This window comes from Arachis hypogaea, chromosome 3, assembly GCF_003086295.3.
Source record: "Arachis hypogaea cultivar Tifrunner chromosome 3, arahy.Tifrunner.gnm2.J5K5, whole genome shotgun sequence".
Lineage (NCBI taxonomy): Eukaryota > Viridiplantae > Streptophyta > Magnoliopsida > Fabales > Fabaceae > Arachis > Arachis hypogaea.
This window is the reverse complement of record NC_092038.1, coordinates 1,535,550-1,551,644: the sequence shown is the minus strand read 5'-3', so window position 1 is coordinate 1,551,644 and position 16,095 is coordinate 1,535,550. Positions and strand designations below refer to the sequence as shown.

The following is a 16,095-nucleotide window of genomic DNA, read 5'->3' as shown; positions in this document are numbered from 1 at the left end:
TTCTTATATATATATATATATATATATATATATATATACACAAATATAAATACATAGATTCAAGCACAATCAACGGGTGAGACCTAAAAGAAACTAGATAGACCAAAGAAACATTATTATAATATATGATTGACTTTTTATGTGTATGAATAAGAGGATACGTAAATTGAAACTTAGAAGAGAAAAAACTTTAATTTAATTTATTTGATAATGGTTCATTGCCGAACTTAGGCGGGTTCGACGCAACAATCTCATGGTTTTGGTTGGTTCTCTTACACATGACTGACATGAGAGAATTCAAATGAATATTTGGTAACTTTGGCTACAAACAAAGGTTTTCAAATAATAATAATGGGAACATGCCATTATCTATATTTGTATCAAATTAATAGGATTTTTAATTTTTCAAATCTTAGGTTTGCATTATTTCCAATTTTTTTTCTCTTTTTCTGGTGAGTTGCCATTGAAGTTTGCCGATGAAGATTGATTGAGATTGAACATAAGTTTTCTTAGATATTTATAGGCTGCTAGGTTTAATTATTCTGTAATTTTTTTTATAACTTTATCAAATTTTTAATTAAATCTTGTTAAAAAATTTATAATTAAATCTTTGTATTAGATAAAAATTTGCAATTATACATTCGTTCTAAATTCTAACTTTTCTTGTTAAAATATTTATTTTTGTGTTTGATGTAAGATAAATTATAAAATATTTTAAATTATTGTTTTTTTTAAATAATAACAAATAAACTTTTATCTAATATAGAAATTAAATTATAAATGTTTAAATAGTAAAAACTTAATAATTAAAAATTTAATAAAATTATAAAGACTGATTAAATAAAAATTTAATTTTAATGTGTATTTAATTATATATAACATTATATCAATAAAAATAATTATTTTTAATATTCGATATAGAAATAATTATTTAAAAAAATAAATATAATTCAATAATTATATAAAATATTTTACAGCATTAATACATGCAGAGATTAAACCATAATGAGCTTATTAGGGAAAAAATATATAGATTTACGCTGTTTTGATTAAGCAATAATTAAGATGAAACTTCTATGGTTTTTATTTATTTATTTTGGGGTAACGGAATTACGGAAGAGTATCGATTACTTTAATTGACCGTGTTAATTACGTGACTGAAAATACATGGAATGAATGGTTGTGAAGTTTATAATGTTAAATGTAAAATATTTTATAAGACATGTATTAGTTAATTTTTATTACTTTTTAGGTTTATCCATTAATAATTTTACTATAGCAAAGGTGGCTTGACACGTGTAAAGCCGCTTATGGTCGTGAAATTCTCCTAATTAAACATTTTAAACAAGTCAATGTCGGTATACATACATTAATCTCCTATTAATAACACTACTTATGCAAGGTTTTGACTTTTGAGTCTTCAAATCCAAATATAGTATAAAGTATTTATGACATCTATTAGTATTTCTCCTAACTTGAGCTTAATCTTGGATTATTTGATACATTTTCATGTCATATCATATTTATTTAAAGACTTGAATTAGAGAATTAATTTTTTTAGTTAATTTCTTAAAATTATCTTAATTTTAAACCATACATTCTCTTAAAATTTGATTAATATTAATTAAACTTAATTTTTTTATTAGTTATTTTTTTCTACTTAGTCTTACTTAAAAGGAAGGAAAAAGAAAAAACATTTCTAAAGTCCTACTCATAACATGGAGTTGGGTATGATTTGACCACGCAAGAGGGGAGAAGGGTGAGGTGGAAACCACACAAGACAATTTTTTGTTCTTTTAGTTAGATTTTTCTTACATATTTTTCAATTTGATAAATTAAAAATTAATTCGTCGTAGATCAAAACTCTATTGAAAAGTTTGTTGTTGGCTAATAAATTATTACATACATAAAACATCGAACCCTCAACACTAAATTTTAAACGAACTAATAAACTAATCATTAAATTAATTCAACTTAATTTTTAACCTTTTTAATTTTGATGCTTTTTATGGTGTCTAAATTTTATACACAAATTCAAAAATAAAAGAATAGATTTCATCTTTTTTATCTCTATTTTTAAATAATTTAGACACAAATTATAGACATCAAAAATTTTTTCTTTAATTTATTAGTAGGACTTTGAATAATCCTTTATCCTTTCTTGCCATAGTCTTCTTTCTACCACGTGCCAATCAATACATCCTTCATTCCATTTATTTATATTATTAATTTAACTATAATTATATTATATGTATATCAAAATAAATTATTAGTATAAAATATTATTAAAATATTAATATATTAAAAATAAATTAAATTATATATATTTTTAAATAAATATATAATAATTAATTTAATGACTAATTTTTTATATGTATATAATATTTTTTATTAATTAACTATCTTAATTATTATATTGTTTTCTATTCTACGAGTATATGCCACTCAGAGTTTGTTAACCAACTTGGTCGGTTGGTCCACCTCAATATTCATGGGACGACAATGTCGAATTTTTGTTCTTAAATGAATGAATACCAATTCCATCTTTTCCAAAAATAGTGTACTTTTACCTAATTAAAAAAACTTAAATTTGAATAATAAAAATATGTACATTAAACGCCACCAATATATACAATGGAGGGTCCAAAATGGAAACTGAAAAAAAAAAAAAACAGAATTCAAATTTAAAAGAGTATTAAGAGTTATGAGTTGACATCTAATTAGGATTACACTCAGTTCTTTAACACTTACACTAATAAGCAAGAAAAAATGCAAATTAAAGGAGCACAGAGGAATCCAGGCTTGAGGAAAAATTTGTCATAACAACAACAAAAATAATAATTAATAGTTTCACTTAGCTTTAAGCCATTAGTTAATTACACTAACAATATTGTTTCTACCACTTTTTGCATCATCATCATCATCATCATCTAATTAATCACCTTGAGATGTCACAATTTGAGGTGTATGATCCTACTTGCTCAGCTTCTCAGCTTCTCAGCTTAGCTTACTCTTTCATGTTGTGGGGAATATTCCTACAATCATGATCATCATGTCACCAAATCTTCTATATTAGTTGCTAGTTAATTAACCGAGGCCAATCATGCATGTATCATGTAGAAATCTATAAGGTTCTGTTTTTCAAAAAAGTTATTTTATAATTTTATTTTTTAATATTATATATATATATATATATATATTAAAAATATAATTATTTGTGTATCTTTTTTATCGACTTAAAGTTTTAAAATTAATAATTAAATAATTTTTATAAAATGATATCAGAATTTCTTCTGTTAAAAAAATAATCATTTATATATTTTCTCATAGGATTCCGTTAGGGAGACAATGGATTATTCGTACAATGTGTACAATGAGATATTGAGTTACAAAATGAATATCTCTCATGCTATCTAGAATAAACATCCGAGTACTAGGGATAATAAACATCTTCCCGAAAAATTAAACTTAATACCATGTCATGATACCACTCATCCCAAAAACTTCAACTAATAAGAAAAGATAACACTAATGATTATATCTCTAATACTTCATAAACCTCCATTATACACATTGTATAAATATTCCATTGGCTCTTCATACTTTCCCTTTTTCATATTAAAGACAATAAGAAATTGTAGTATCCATCTAGATTCAGCAACCCCACCTTGCAATAATAAATAATGTTACAAAAATTATTATATATTTCCTCAATAAACCAAGTAATATATAAGGAAAAGTACGGGGGAGCCAATGAAATATTTGTACAATGTGCACAATAGAGGTTTAGGGAGTATTAGAGATTAGAGATATAATCATTAGTGTTACTTTTTTCTATCAGTGTAAGCTTTTGGGATGAGTGGTATCATGACATAATATTAGAGTTCTAGATCCAAAAAGTTAAGAATTTGATCATTGGTGAACCTCAAAATCAGTTTAAATTTTTGGAATGAGTGATTTTATGACATGAGATATTTATTATCCTAATACTCAGATGGTTATTTTTAATATTATACATATTGTACAAATAAATCCCTAGTACTCATATGGTAGCAGGACTCAATATATAAATAAGAATAATAAGCTAGGGATACGTTAAACAGTAAAGTACAATAATTCTTCAATTTAAAAGTTTCAATTTAGTTCTTACTGGTTTGTCATGGATTCCAAGCTGAGCCCATGTAATGAACTCAAGAAGCTCCTCAAGAGTTCCATAGCCACCTTCATGCCCATAAAAACAAATATAAAATTCAGGATTGAAGTTGGTGGTTTAATACAACAAAAATATATGAATTATTTTTCATAGTCAACAAGTGGAAAAAGAATGAAATATACGCCATGATTCCATGAACCACGGTTATGCCTTAATTAGAATGAGATTTCTGTCTCTTGTTATATCAAGCTTTGTATAAATTGATTATTATGGTGTTACATAAATTGCTACAATGAATTGTACTTTTATGTAATATGAATAGTGTCTTTTTTATTAGGATTAAAGTAAAATTTGGTCTTTATGATATTTGCCGAAAATCAAAATCGTTCCTATTTTTTTTTTTTTTTTGGCGTTCAAAATCATCTTTGAATTGTTTTAAAATCGTTTCCTTAATTCTTGAAAAAAAAATACCATCAACTTCCTCAATTCTTCATCTTCTTCAAAAATACTACTCTTTTCCAATAATGCTGGTTCAGTTGGTACATTGGATAAGGAGAATGCAATTAAATTAATAACTTTGAACAACTAAATTTTTTCGATATTATTTTTCACCTATTATTCCCTCACCTCGAGGGTATGGTAGTTTGGATATATTTTTTTTTTTTTCACTATAAGGGTCTGAGATTGTTGCTTAAAATTGTAGGGTAGCTGAAATAATTTGCGCAAATGATATTTGATAGTAGCCTGCACTTTGTGAAAGAAACAAATATTGATGGGAATTTGTGTTTTTTTTTTAGCTAATAAAAAATAATTAATAGCAATCTGAACGGTGGAGGGTAGTTTGACTATGTTTCTTTGTCTTATGTTTGTGGTTTTTTTGGGTCAATTTTGTCTTATTTTATACGATGATTGCTACAATAAAGTGTACTTTTATGTAATTTGAATAATGTCTTTTTTATTAGGGTTAAGTAAAATTTAGTCTCTATAATATTATTCGAAAATCAAAATGGTTCCTAATTTTTTTTGCATTTAAAATTATCTTTAAATTTTATTTTAAAATAATTTCTTTAATTTTTGGACAAAAATGCCATTATCTTCTCCGATCCTTCTTCTTCTCCAAAAATACTCTTTTCCAATGCTGGTAAAGTTAGCATATTGGATAAGGAGAATGCAGGAGTTGATGTTGATTCAAATATGATGGTGAAAGGCACCCTTTATTGTTAGATAATATCTAACAAAATTATCCAACAATAATTTTGTTAAATATTATTTTAATTTTATATTTACTTATATTTAAATTAATTATATTTTTTATAATGCATAATTATTAATATAAATATAAATATTATTAAATATGTATAAAAAAATATTAAATATTTTTATTAAATATAATATAATTATTTTTTATAATTATATAATATTTATTAATATTATTTTTCAACAAATACATATAATATATAATAATATAATAAATATAAATTAATTAGTTAGTTATTAAAATTAAAAATAGTTACTTTAATATAAAAATAAAATTAAAAAATTTGAGAGATAAAATCACACTTTTATTATCACTATTTATATATATATATACTTTTACTCATTACATAAAGTACCAAATATCCAAATTTTAATAAATTGATTCTAATAAGCTATATACATTAGAGTACTTAAGAGTACCTAAAAATATATCTAATTAAGAAGGTCAAATACTAACTACTTAGTAATACTCCTCACACCAATGTAATAAAATGGATATCATTGTGAGACCTTGGTAAGATGCGTCATGGATTTCTCCTCTATAATAGCATGGAACCAAATTTTAAGGCACCATTTTTCTCTGATTGAAAATACAATGTGAGAATTTTACTATACTAAGTTGTTGGATGAAAGAGAAGAGACTTCGTATCAAACTAATTATACTTTTGGTGTTATAATCGTCTACAGTTTGATAGTTACAACCAATGATGTCACTGACAAAAATTTTTTTGATAATTAAGCTTCTCTCGTACTCTTCTTGAAACCTGCGGTACTCGCTTATAGAAGTACAAAATTTGCGGCAAGTTCCTACCTTTTGGGAATTTAGCGAGACTACACAAAATTTCACTTGCAGTGTCAACCATAATTTGTATTTTGGAACGTTGAACATCATTTTTTATGGTGAATGTTGCAATGATATCACAAATTTTAGTGATACTAGTGGCGAACGATTGTTCAAGCACGTATCACAGATTCTAATGATAGGCATTGAGAAGTCATCTTTAGTGGTCGTGGTGATGGTGGTGGTAATGGTGATTATAAAATGAATGAAAATAGTAACTGAGACAATTAAAAAAGACACTATAAATAATATAAAATTTCAAGAAAGAACATTCTTTTTGGGAGGAGAAGACTCCATTAATAGAAGAAGGTGAAAGAAAAGAGGAAATGAGTGATTAGAAGTGATGCAACGATGAAATATTGACTTGTGTTGAGTGATTCGTCCAAACGGTCAAGATGTGTGTTTAAGCACTTTTTTATATTTTATTTTAGTATTTTGTGAATAACTTTAATTTTTTTTATGATCAATTATTGAGCACTTTTTTTTGGGTTATATTAGAAGAAGGAAAATTTATTTACATTATGTTTGGTTGTTGTCTCAACATAAATAGAGACATACATAAATACACAAAAGTACATAGATATAAGAATATACTAATTTTATATTGTGTTTGATAAGTTAAACAGGATAAAAAATTATAAAAAAATTAATGTTTTAAGTTAGAAATTTGTGTCTCAGTATTTTAAAGAGACAAACATTATATATGTACTCTCATGTACTCCTGTATCTATGTTTTAATGAACATATATATCAAAAATAAATACTGACTTAGGTACTATTTCTTACTCTGCGACCCTTCTCCTCCAGCTGTAGCAACTATTTTTCTCTTTTTCGTTATTAATTGTTTTTCTTCCATATCATTGAATGATCACTTTGCATATGTTACTACTTTTAACTAAGAACCATTGAGGGTGTGTGTTGGTGTTCTTTTGTAACCTATTGTTGGTTATAATTTATTTATGTTTGAGTTTTGGTGTAAAAATTTTGCTACTTTTCGGTTGGCCATTAGAAAGAGAACTATTTTTTTGCCATGCAAGGTATGAATTTTTTAATATAAAAAAATTTAAAATTTTATAACAGTAAGAATTTTAGTAAAAATCCTAAAATTGATAAAAAATATTGTTCAAAATCAAAATTTTTTTGTTGATTTATATGCCATTTTTGATTAATTTATATACTAATTATTAATTATATAGTAAAAATGTGCAATAATTTTATTAGATATTATTTTAATTTTAAACTCATTTATATTTAAATTAATTATATTTTTATTATTTATATTTATTAATATAAATATAAATATTATTAAATATGTATAAATAGAAAATATCAAATATTTTTATTAAGTACAATATAATTATTCTTTTTAGAATTATATGATATTTATTAATATTATTTTCTTAATAAATAAGTATAGTATATAATAATATAATAAATATAAACTAATTAATTTGTTATTAAAATTAAAAATAATTATTTTAATATAAAAATAAAATTAAAAAATTTGTATTATGAAAAAAATTAAAATTTTATATTATTATTTATAACCAAATTATAACTTGTTGATTTTAATTTGTTAAAATTTGATTATTTATATTTTTTTTTATTTTATATTTTTTTATTTACAATAAAACTAAGTCAATAAGTTTAATTAATGATCTAGATTGAACTAGTGAACCAATAAATTTTAAATAATCTTTTTTGATTGTGAAATATTTGTTTATTTTTTATATTATAGAAAATATCTTTTTTAAAGATAAAAATAACATCTTCTCAAAAAATTTATGACTATAAGAGAGTAAAAAAGAATAGAAAGATGAGCACAGGATACGAGCCCAAAAGCACAAAAATCCATTCTTTATATTGCCGGTGGCATTTGTTAACCTAGCTCTACTATAATTTAAAAAAAAAGATAGAAAGAAAGCTAGCTTTACTCTCATCAAAATGGCATCGGAGGAAGACAATGCGCTACGACTCGTGAATACTGAAGACGACCCGGACTCCCGCATGATTAATAAGGTAAGCTTCTACGATGAATAATTATTTTTTGTTTCAATTTGATTATGGTGCTGTGTGAATTGAAGATGGCAACGGTGGAGTCTGAGATTTCTGAGAAAGAAAAAGAGGAGATTCGGCTACTTTATGAGAGAGCAGAAAGAAGGGGGCCCAACATTACCTGCTTTCCAAAACCAGTACGTGCGCAGAAACAAGGAGGAGTCTTTGAAGGCCATTCCAACAACACTCCAAATAAGGTAAGCTTATACGATGAATAGTTTTTCTTTCAATTTGATTACGATGCTGTCAATTGAATAGCCCTAACATATAACCTAATCTTACTTTACTGCATCGGTGGAGTCTGAGATTTCTGAGAAAGGGAAACATGAAATTCTCTACCCTCCTGGTCGAGAAGCAGACCTTGCATTAAATGTGAAGAAACTACGATCAGAACTGATTCACCTCGGTCTATTTGATGAGGAAGCCCGAAGAAGAACTTCGTCAAGATAACAATAGATGCTGTGTGGATTCAAATATTATATACCATGTAATAAACTGCATTATGTAGATGGAATTTGGAATCTACACGGATAGATAAACATTTGTGTTTATAATTTAGGTTGAGTTTTCAAATGGATAGATAGCAATAATAATAATGAATTGCAAACTAAAATGGAGTTTCCAAAATAGAAACTGAAAAAAAAAAACAGAATTCAAATAATTAAGATTGCAGTCAGTTTTGTAACACTTACACTAATCACCAAGAAAAAATGCAAATTAAAGGATAGGATCCTGTCTTGAGGGAAAATTTGTCATAACAACAACAATAATTAATAGTTTCACTTAGCTTTAAGCCATTAATTAATTACACTAAACACTGTCTACCACTTCTTGCATCATCATCATCTAATTAATCACCTTGAGATGTCACAATTTGAGGTGTATGATCCTACTTGCTCAGCTTCCCAGCTTAACTTAGATGCAACTCTTTCATGTTGTGGGGAATATTCCTACAATTATGATCATCGTGTCACCAAATCTTATATATTAATTGCAAGTTAATTTGAGGCCAATCATGCATGTATTAAGTAGAAATTTAGAAGATTCTATTTTTTTTTAAAAAAAAAAAAAGATTTTTTAATTATATATATATATTAAAAATATAATTATTTGTGTATCTCTTTTTTATCGACTTAAAACTTTTGGAATTAGTAATGGAAAAGTCTAGGGGACCAGCAGTTTTCTTGAATTTTGGCCAGCATATAACCAGCAGAGGAAGGTGAGCCATTGGATGAAATCTCACACCAATCTCACACCATCAAATCATCATTGATGGCTAATTGATGGCTAACAATCACAAAAATTGCTGGCCCCTAGCATTGCTCATTAGTAATTTAATAAATTTTATGAAATGATATCAAAATTTTTATGACTTAAAAATTAGAATTTGACATCGTTATATATATTTTGAAAAGAAAGAAATTTCAGTATAAGATAAATAACAAAAGAAAAACATCTATATAAAGAAAAAAAAATCTTCTATAAAAAAATGCGTTAAGAATATAATTATTCATATATATTTTTTATATTAATTTAAATTTTTATGACAAATAATTTGCTCGAAGACAATTTATATTATATATTAATATATAACTAACCTCCATCTTTTTGACAAGTTCTTTTGGTGAAGGGGCAGATACAATTATGTGGCGAGCTTTAGGGCTAATGAAGCCTTCTTCCACAGCTTTGTCAATGAAAGACAATAACGAATTGTAGTATCCATCTACATTCAGTAACCCCACCTTGCAATAATAAAATAATGTGACAAAATTTATTATATTTTTCCTCAATAAAACAAGTAATATATAAATAAGAATAATAAGCTAGGGATACATTAAACAAGTACAATAATTCTTTAATTTAAAGGTTTCATTTAGTTCTTACTGGTTTGTCATGGATTCCCAGCTGAGCCCAGGTTATGACCTCAAGAAGCTCCTCAAGAGTTCCATAGCCACCTTCATGCACATAAAAACAAATATTAAATTCCGAGTTTGAAGTTGGTGCGTTTTTTTTTTTTAAAGTTAGTGGTTTATTTAATACAACAAAAACATATGAATTATTTTTCAAAGTCAAAACTCTTTTTGGTCTTGGGCCCTAGTTTTTTTCTTTACTTGGGCCTGTATAAGATGGATATGGCCCATTTTCCTTTTCTTTTATTTACGTCATAATGCGGTATAATTATATAATATTTCAATTTTTATCCAATAAATGAGTAAATAATATATAATCTTGAGTATCATATTTTTTTCTTAACATATATATCTATGAACTCTATTTAAAATTTTATTATTAATCAATAAATTTTACATATATAAAATAAAATTTTAACTCTCAATATTTATTTAAACAAACGAGTGAATTGATCGTTCAGCAAGCCGAATTCGTACCAACCTGGTAAAGCAATGAAGGCATCAGAATGCTTAGCCATCTCTGCCTTTCTTTGATGCATGCCTGCCACTGCTTTTACTTCCCCCACTGTCTCTCCAGTAATCTTGAGGGAGAAAAAAATATATCAACTAAGTGAACCCAAATTATTACTGAAATTCTTGGAAAGAGCTTTTTAGCATGTTGGAGAAATAAAAGGCTACAGTATACAAATTTATGTTCACTAATTTAATTATTTATTCAAACTTATACATAACAAATATCATCATGTAACATAAAATTTAGAAAACTAATGTAAATATATGATGTAATTTACCCTAAATTAAATGGATGAGATGTCATATTATGAATGCAACCTATAACACAACTTTTATTTTGTATTTTTTCTTTTTTTGGATGATTGTACCAAGAATTTGTGGCATGTGTGAGAATGAGCATTTGCAAGAATGCATGGATAGGAATGGTGGATGAGTAATGATGAGTGGTCCAGAAAGTGGGTTCAATTGGAAATCATATACATAACAACAAAATCATTGTTTTTTCTTGGGAAAAGAAATAAAAGAACAAGAAGACCCCAATTGGTAATTGTTTTTATTACAATAGAGGTGCATAAACACTAAATTATAACTGAAATATATAACATTTTTATTTTATCTATATTAAAAAAAACATTTATCAATAAATATTATATGGATGATGATAAGGATATGGTGGATCAAATAAAACAAGGCATAGGCATAAAAGAGAATCAAAAGAAGGGTATATGGAAGATGGGAAGAAGGGACAAAATTGTTCAGAAGGGAAATGACCCCAGATTGCCAGGTGTATTGATTGTTAAGTCTATAAAGCATAAAGAGGTCCTTTAAAATGTGAAAATAAAATGCTATAAATTAAATACTAATTTAGGGTTATCAAATAAGTCAGTCCGATTTGTCTAAATTTATAGATTATATAGGTTGATTTTTTTTTCTGTAGGTTTTAATATTTAGGTTTAGTTCGTTTATGATCGGTCCGATGTATTATACGAACTAGTTCGACAAATTTAACCTATTTTACAATCTTACACCAAAATCCTACTTGAAAATACATGGGAAAATAAATAAATAAAAATAATAATAAACTAGATAAAAGGGACAAAGTGCAAAATCCATAGACAAAGGGGGATAACAAAAGTGAGGTTGGAATTGAAAAGAGGAACCAACATGGTTGGGAAAATGATAATAAAAAATTAATATTGTGGTAGAGAAAGGAAAAGTGAAATAAGTGAGATAGTTCTCTCTGTCTCTTGGTTTGTTTGTTTTTTTCAAGGGGAAGTTATATTTTTTTGTCTTTAAAATTTGGTAAAAATTTTAAAAATGTTCTTAAATTTTATTTTGTTTTAATTTTATCTTAAAAATTTTTTATTTGCATCAAATATATTCCTGACAGTTAATTTTTCAAAAAATTAAAGACCAATTCAATAACAATTTCATAAAAACAACCTTCAATACAAGCAAATCAAGCATAATTTTTATACATTATTATTATATTGGTCTTAAATTTTTTGAAAATTTAGCCGTCAAAGATATATTTGATGCAAATCAAAAATTTTTTGAACAAAATTAAAACAAAATAAAATTTAGAAATTTTTTAAAATTTTTATCAAATTTCAAGAATAAAAAGTATATTTTATTTTTTTATTTTTAATATTTTTTTTACTTGCAATGATGATTTGATGATATATGAATCCAAAACAATCTTTAACATTACCTCTCTTGGCATGAGTGTCTTGGGAATAACTCTACAGAAGACAATATCATGACAAAAAAAAAAAATTAATTCATATTATTATAACAACATATATTCAACATATATACATAACCCTAATGAAAATTTATAATAAATTAAAAAAAATAAAGAAATAATTCTTACCCAATAACATGGCGACCTCCATCATAAACAGCCTGAGAAACCAATCCCATCAAGCCAATGCTGCCTCCTCCATAAACCAAATCAATATTTCTTGACACCTTTTTTAAGATAACCAAACAGAACCCAGAAAGCTGGTGAATAATTAATATTTATATATGTATATAATAAGAATATATTAACTATATTATAATAGCCTTTCACACTTTCTATATTCTCCTCTATCAACTACACTACACTATAATTTTATGAAGGTGTGAAACACATGATGAGTTTGTACAGAGCATGCAGTACTAAAGGATATGCAATACAGGAATTTGAAGTTTGTAATGCTTCAAATTATTATAAATATTAATTATTTACGTATTTTTTATTTTTATTGAATTAAACTTTTAATTAAGATGAGTAGTTTCAATTCATATAAAATAAACTAAAAAAAATATACACAATTATGTTATATATATATATATATATATATATATATATATATATATATATATATTCTTATCAACTTAAATTTTTTTAAAATACATAGGTTCATAACACTAACATAAAATATTATGTAGATGAAATGTGGATGAAAAATGATAAATATATATATACAAACATAATTAAAAGGGAATTCAATTTAACACTTCTGAAATATTGCATGTAAATACTCAATTTCCAAGAAAAGAGTAGAAGAGTGTTAGGGACCAATAATTTTTGTAATTTGTAATCATCAAATAGACATTAATGATAATTTTAATGGTGTGAGATTGGTGTAAGATTTTATCTAATAATTTATTTTTCTTTGTTAGTTATATGCTGGCCAGAATTTAATAAAGTTGCTGGCTAAACTTTTTCATTTTTGAAATTAAAGAATAGTGAGAAACACGTTTAGTTTGAAACACTACTATAGTAGTGTGCTAAGCAGAAAGAAATTAAATTAAAGATGGTGAGTTACAATAAAAAAATTTATTTAATTAATTTAATTACCAGTTCTTTGCCAAGGTCAATAGCAGCATCCTTATAGCTACTCTTGTTCCCAGGGCTACTACCACAAAACACACATACCCTCTTGAACCTTGATGATTCTTCTTCTTCTTCTTCTAGTTGTTGTTCTTGTTCTTCTTTTTCTTCTCTCTCCATCATCTCACACTTGATCCTTTTGCCTTCTTACTTTGCATATATTATAATATATATACTATATGTTGAAGTAATAGTAGTAGTAGTACTAGTGTTTCATTTCATATATATATATATACTATGTAATATAAGGGGTGTATCCTATTGTGGAACATAACATAACATAAACCATATTAATTATGTGTTAACCACATCATTATGAAACGATGATGATGAGTCATCAACAGAATAGGGTTGTGTGTAGAGAGAAGAGAAAGAGAAGAAGCATTTGATCCATACATAAACGTGTGTTTGTTTTTTACTTTACCTATGGACTATGGTCCCCTATACCATAAAAAGAAATTAATACAATTTAATAAAAAGAAGTGACAGGTAAATAATGACTATCTTGAACAATACAAACAATCATTAATCAAATAAAAATACACTATATCTCTAAATTAATTATCTAAATTTTAATATTAAAATAACTATCTATACACCTAATGAAATAAATATCCAATATATTTATTATTCACATTGTTTAATATTTTTATTATCTACCTATATTTTTTCTTAAAAAAAATAATGATAAAAAAGGCACTAGTTTCCGTGGTCCTATGTATTTCAAGATGACAATAACATCATTATTATGCGTTTTTGTTGAATTGGGAACACAAAGATGAATGCTGTCCTGTGATCTCTCTCTCTCTCAACATATTTAAATTTAAAGCAATCCCTATGGTACCCTCCTCAAATTCCACTAACTCCCCCGCCATTACTTCATCAAGACCATAAATACGAACAATACCGTCACCTACTTAAAGTACAGTACCAATATTTACAATCTTTACCTCGGTATTATATTATTTAATACGTTTGCGGATAATTTTACTAATTTCATCTGCACAGATAATTTCATGAATAGTAAATAACTACCAATAACATATACACGCACCCAAAACATTTTGTCCTTTTATTGTTGTTCTATGAATTAAATTATGAATATCTTTTTAGAAAGTAAAGAAAGTAACTAGAACACACTAAAACGGTAAGCGTAAAATACTAAAATCTGAGATTTTAGGTGTAGTAATATATACTATATAGTCCTTTTTGACACCCACATGGGAATTCAGACATAATATACATTGATCATAGAGTTGGGACCTGCTTTCTTATTTAAAATTATTATTTTTCTCTTATTGCAGTTATTTTAAACTGTTAATATGGTTTTCAATACTAGTAATTAAGACCACATACAAAAACTAGTTGAAAGTCTTACAAATTTGGACCTACTAGAATTTGAGTTTAATTATTACATTGATTACTACAATTTTATTAAATTTATAATTAAAATTTTATATTAGTTTAATTTTATAATTAATTTTTTTAATATAAAAAATATTAGAATTAACTGAATATTTTTTTTATAAATTAAATGTATTCACAATTAAAAATTTAATTAAATATTTGATCACATATTTTTTTAAAAAAATATTATATTAATTATAAAATTAAAAACAGTATAAAAATTTAATTAAAAAATATAAAAATCTTATTACAAATTTAGTAAAACTATATAGAGACTAAAAGAATAATTAAACCTAATATTTTTTATAGGGTATAATAATATAAAGAATTTTTGTGATGATCTCGTGGAACCCATTTTTTTTCTTTTTGTTGAAATCTAAATTCAGGTTGAGAGAAAAATGTACTTTAAAAAAAATGTATATGAACAAAATTATTCTATTATGCAAAGTAAAAGACATTTTTTAATTTATCAAATATATATTTACAGAACTGTTCATAAATATAATTAATTTTGAATATGCATCATTGTAATTAAAAAGTAATAATGAACTAATATATGTATATTTGAATAAATGAGCATTTGTATTCATAAAAGATGAAAACACTGACATGTGTTCTCGTATTAAATCAAAACTAAATTTATACCCACGTAAGATGTTCTTTATGTGACATGCCCTACATAACATTCCAACTTTTTAAAGACAAAATATTTTTATTACACAAAAAATATTTTACGTGATACAAATTTAATTTCAATTTAATATGAATATATATATCAATATTTTAATATTTCATGAGTATAAATAGATATTTATTCTATGTATTATTATTTATTAGCAATTAATAATATCATGAAGGAAACCCTTTAGCAAATGAAAGCACATGGTTCTTGCTTTGACTCTGCCATTTCTATTATTGTGTGTGAGTAGTGTTGGAATCTTCATATCATATGGGTTGACTTTCAAACAAAACATGTCCAACTTTATCACATTGGATTCATTTTTTATATCCAACAAAACATCTCCACTCACCAAATCCAATCATTCTTCCTCTCCGACTCTCTTAAAGGCCCCTCATC

The 16,095-nt window shown here is 25.5% G+C and overlaps 1 protein-coding gene and 1 long non-coding RNA gene across 2 annotated transcripts; one reads left to right on the top strand and one right to left on the bottom strand.

Annotated features, from left to right (window-relative positions):
* Window positions 1-8,079: 8,079 nt before the first annotated feature.
* LOC140181553 (uncharacterized) lies at window positions 8,080-8,860 on the top strand. The gene is made up of 2 exons (XR_011876337.1): window positions 8,080-8,270; window positions 8,336-8,860. It is a non-coding gene; the product is annotated as an uncharacterized lncRNA (long non-coding RNA).
* Window positions 8,861-8,946: 86 nt separating this feature from the next.
* On the bottom strand, window positions 8,947-14,401 carry LOC112785935 (cytokinin riboside 5'-monophosphate phosphoribohydrolase LOG1). The gene is made up of 7 exons (XM_025829359.3): window positions 13,578-14,401; window positions 12,603-12,700; window positions 12,441-12,471; window positions 10,698-10,797; window positions 10,191-10,261; window positions 9,905-10,048; window positions 8,947-9,256 (listed from the first exon to the last, which is right to left on the bottom strand). The coding sequence occupies exons 1-7, from the start codon at window positions 13,731-13,733 to the stop codon at window positions 9,161-9,163; spliced, it is 696 nt and encodes a 231-aa protein (XP_025685144.1). The 5' UTR covers window positions 13,734-14,401; the 3' UTR covers window positions 8,947-9,160.
* Between the last annotated feature and the right edge of the window lie 1,694 nt (window positions 14,402-16,095).

Excerpts from the sequence above, each read along its gene's own strand:
- LOC112785935 (XM_025829359.3), bottom strand. The coding sequence starts at position 13,733 with ATGATGGAGAGAGAAGAAAAAGAAGAACAAGAACAACAACTAGAAGAA. Across the intron at positions 10,262-10,697 it reads TGCCTTCATTGCTTTACCAG|GTGGCTATGGAACTCTTGAG; the intron begins GTTGGTACGAAT and ends ATGTGCATGAAG. Across the intron at positions 10,049-10,190 it reads TGGGAATCCATGACAAACCA|GTGGGGTTACTGAATGTAGA; the intron begins GTAAGAACTAAA and ends TATTATTGCAAG.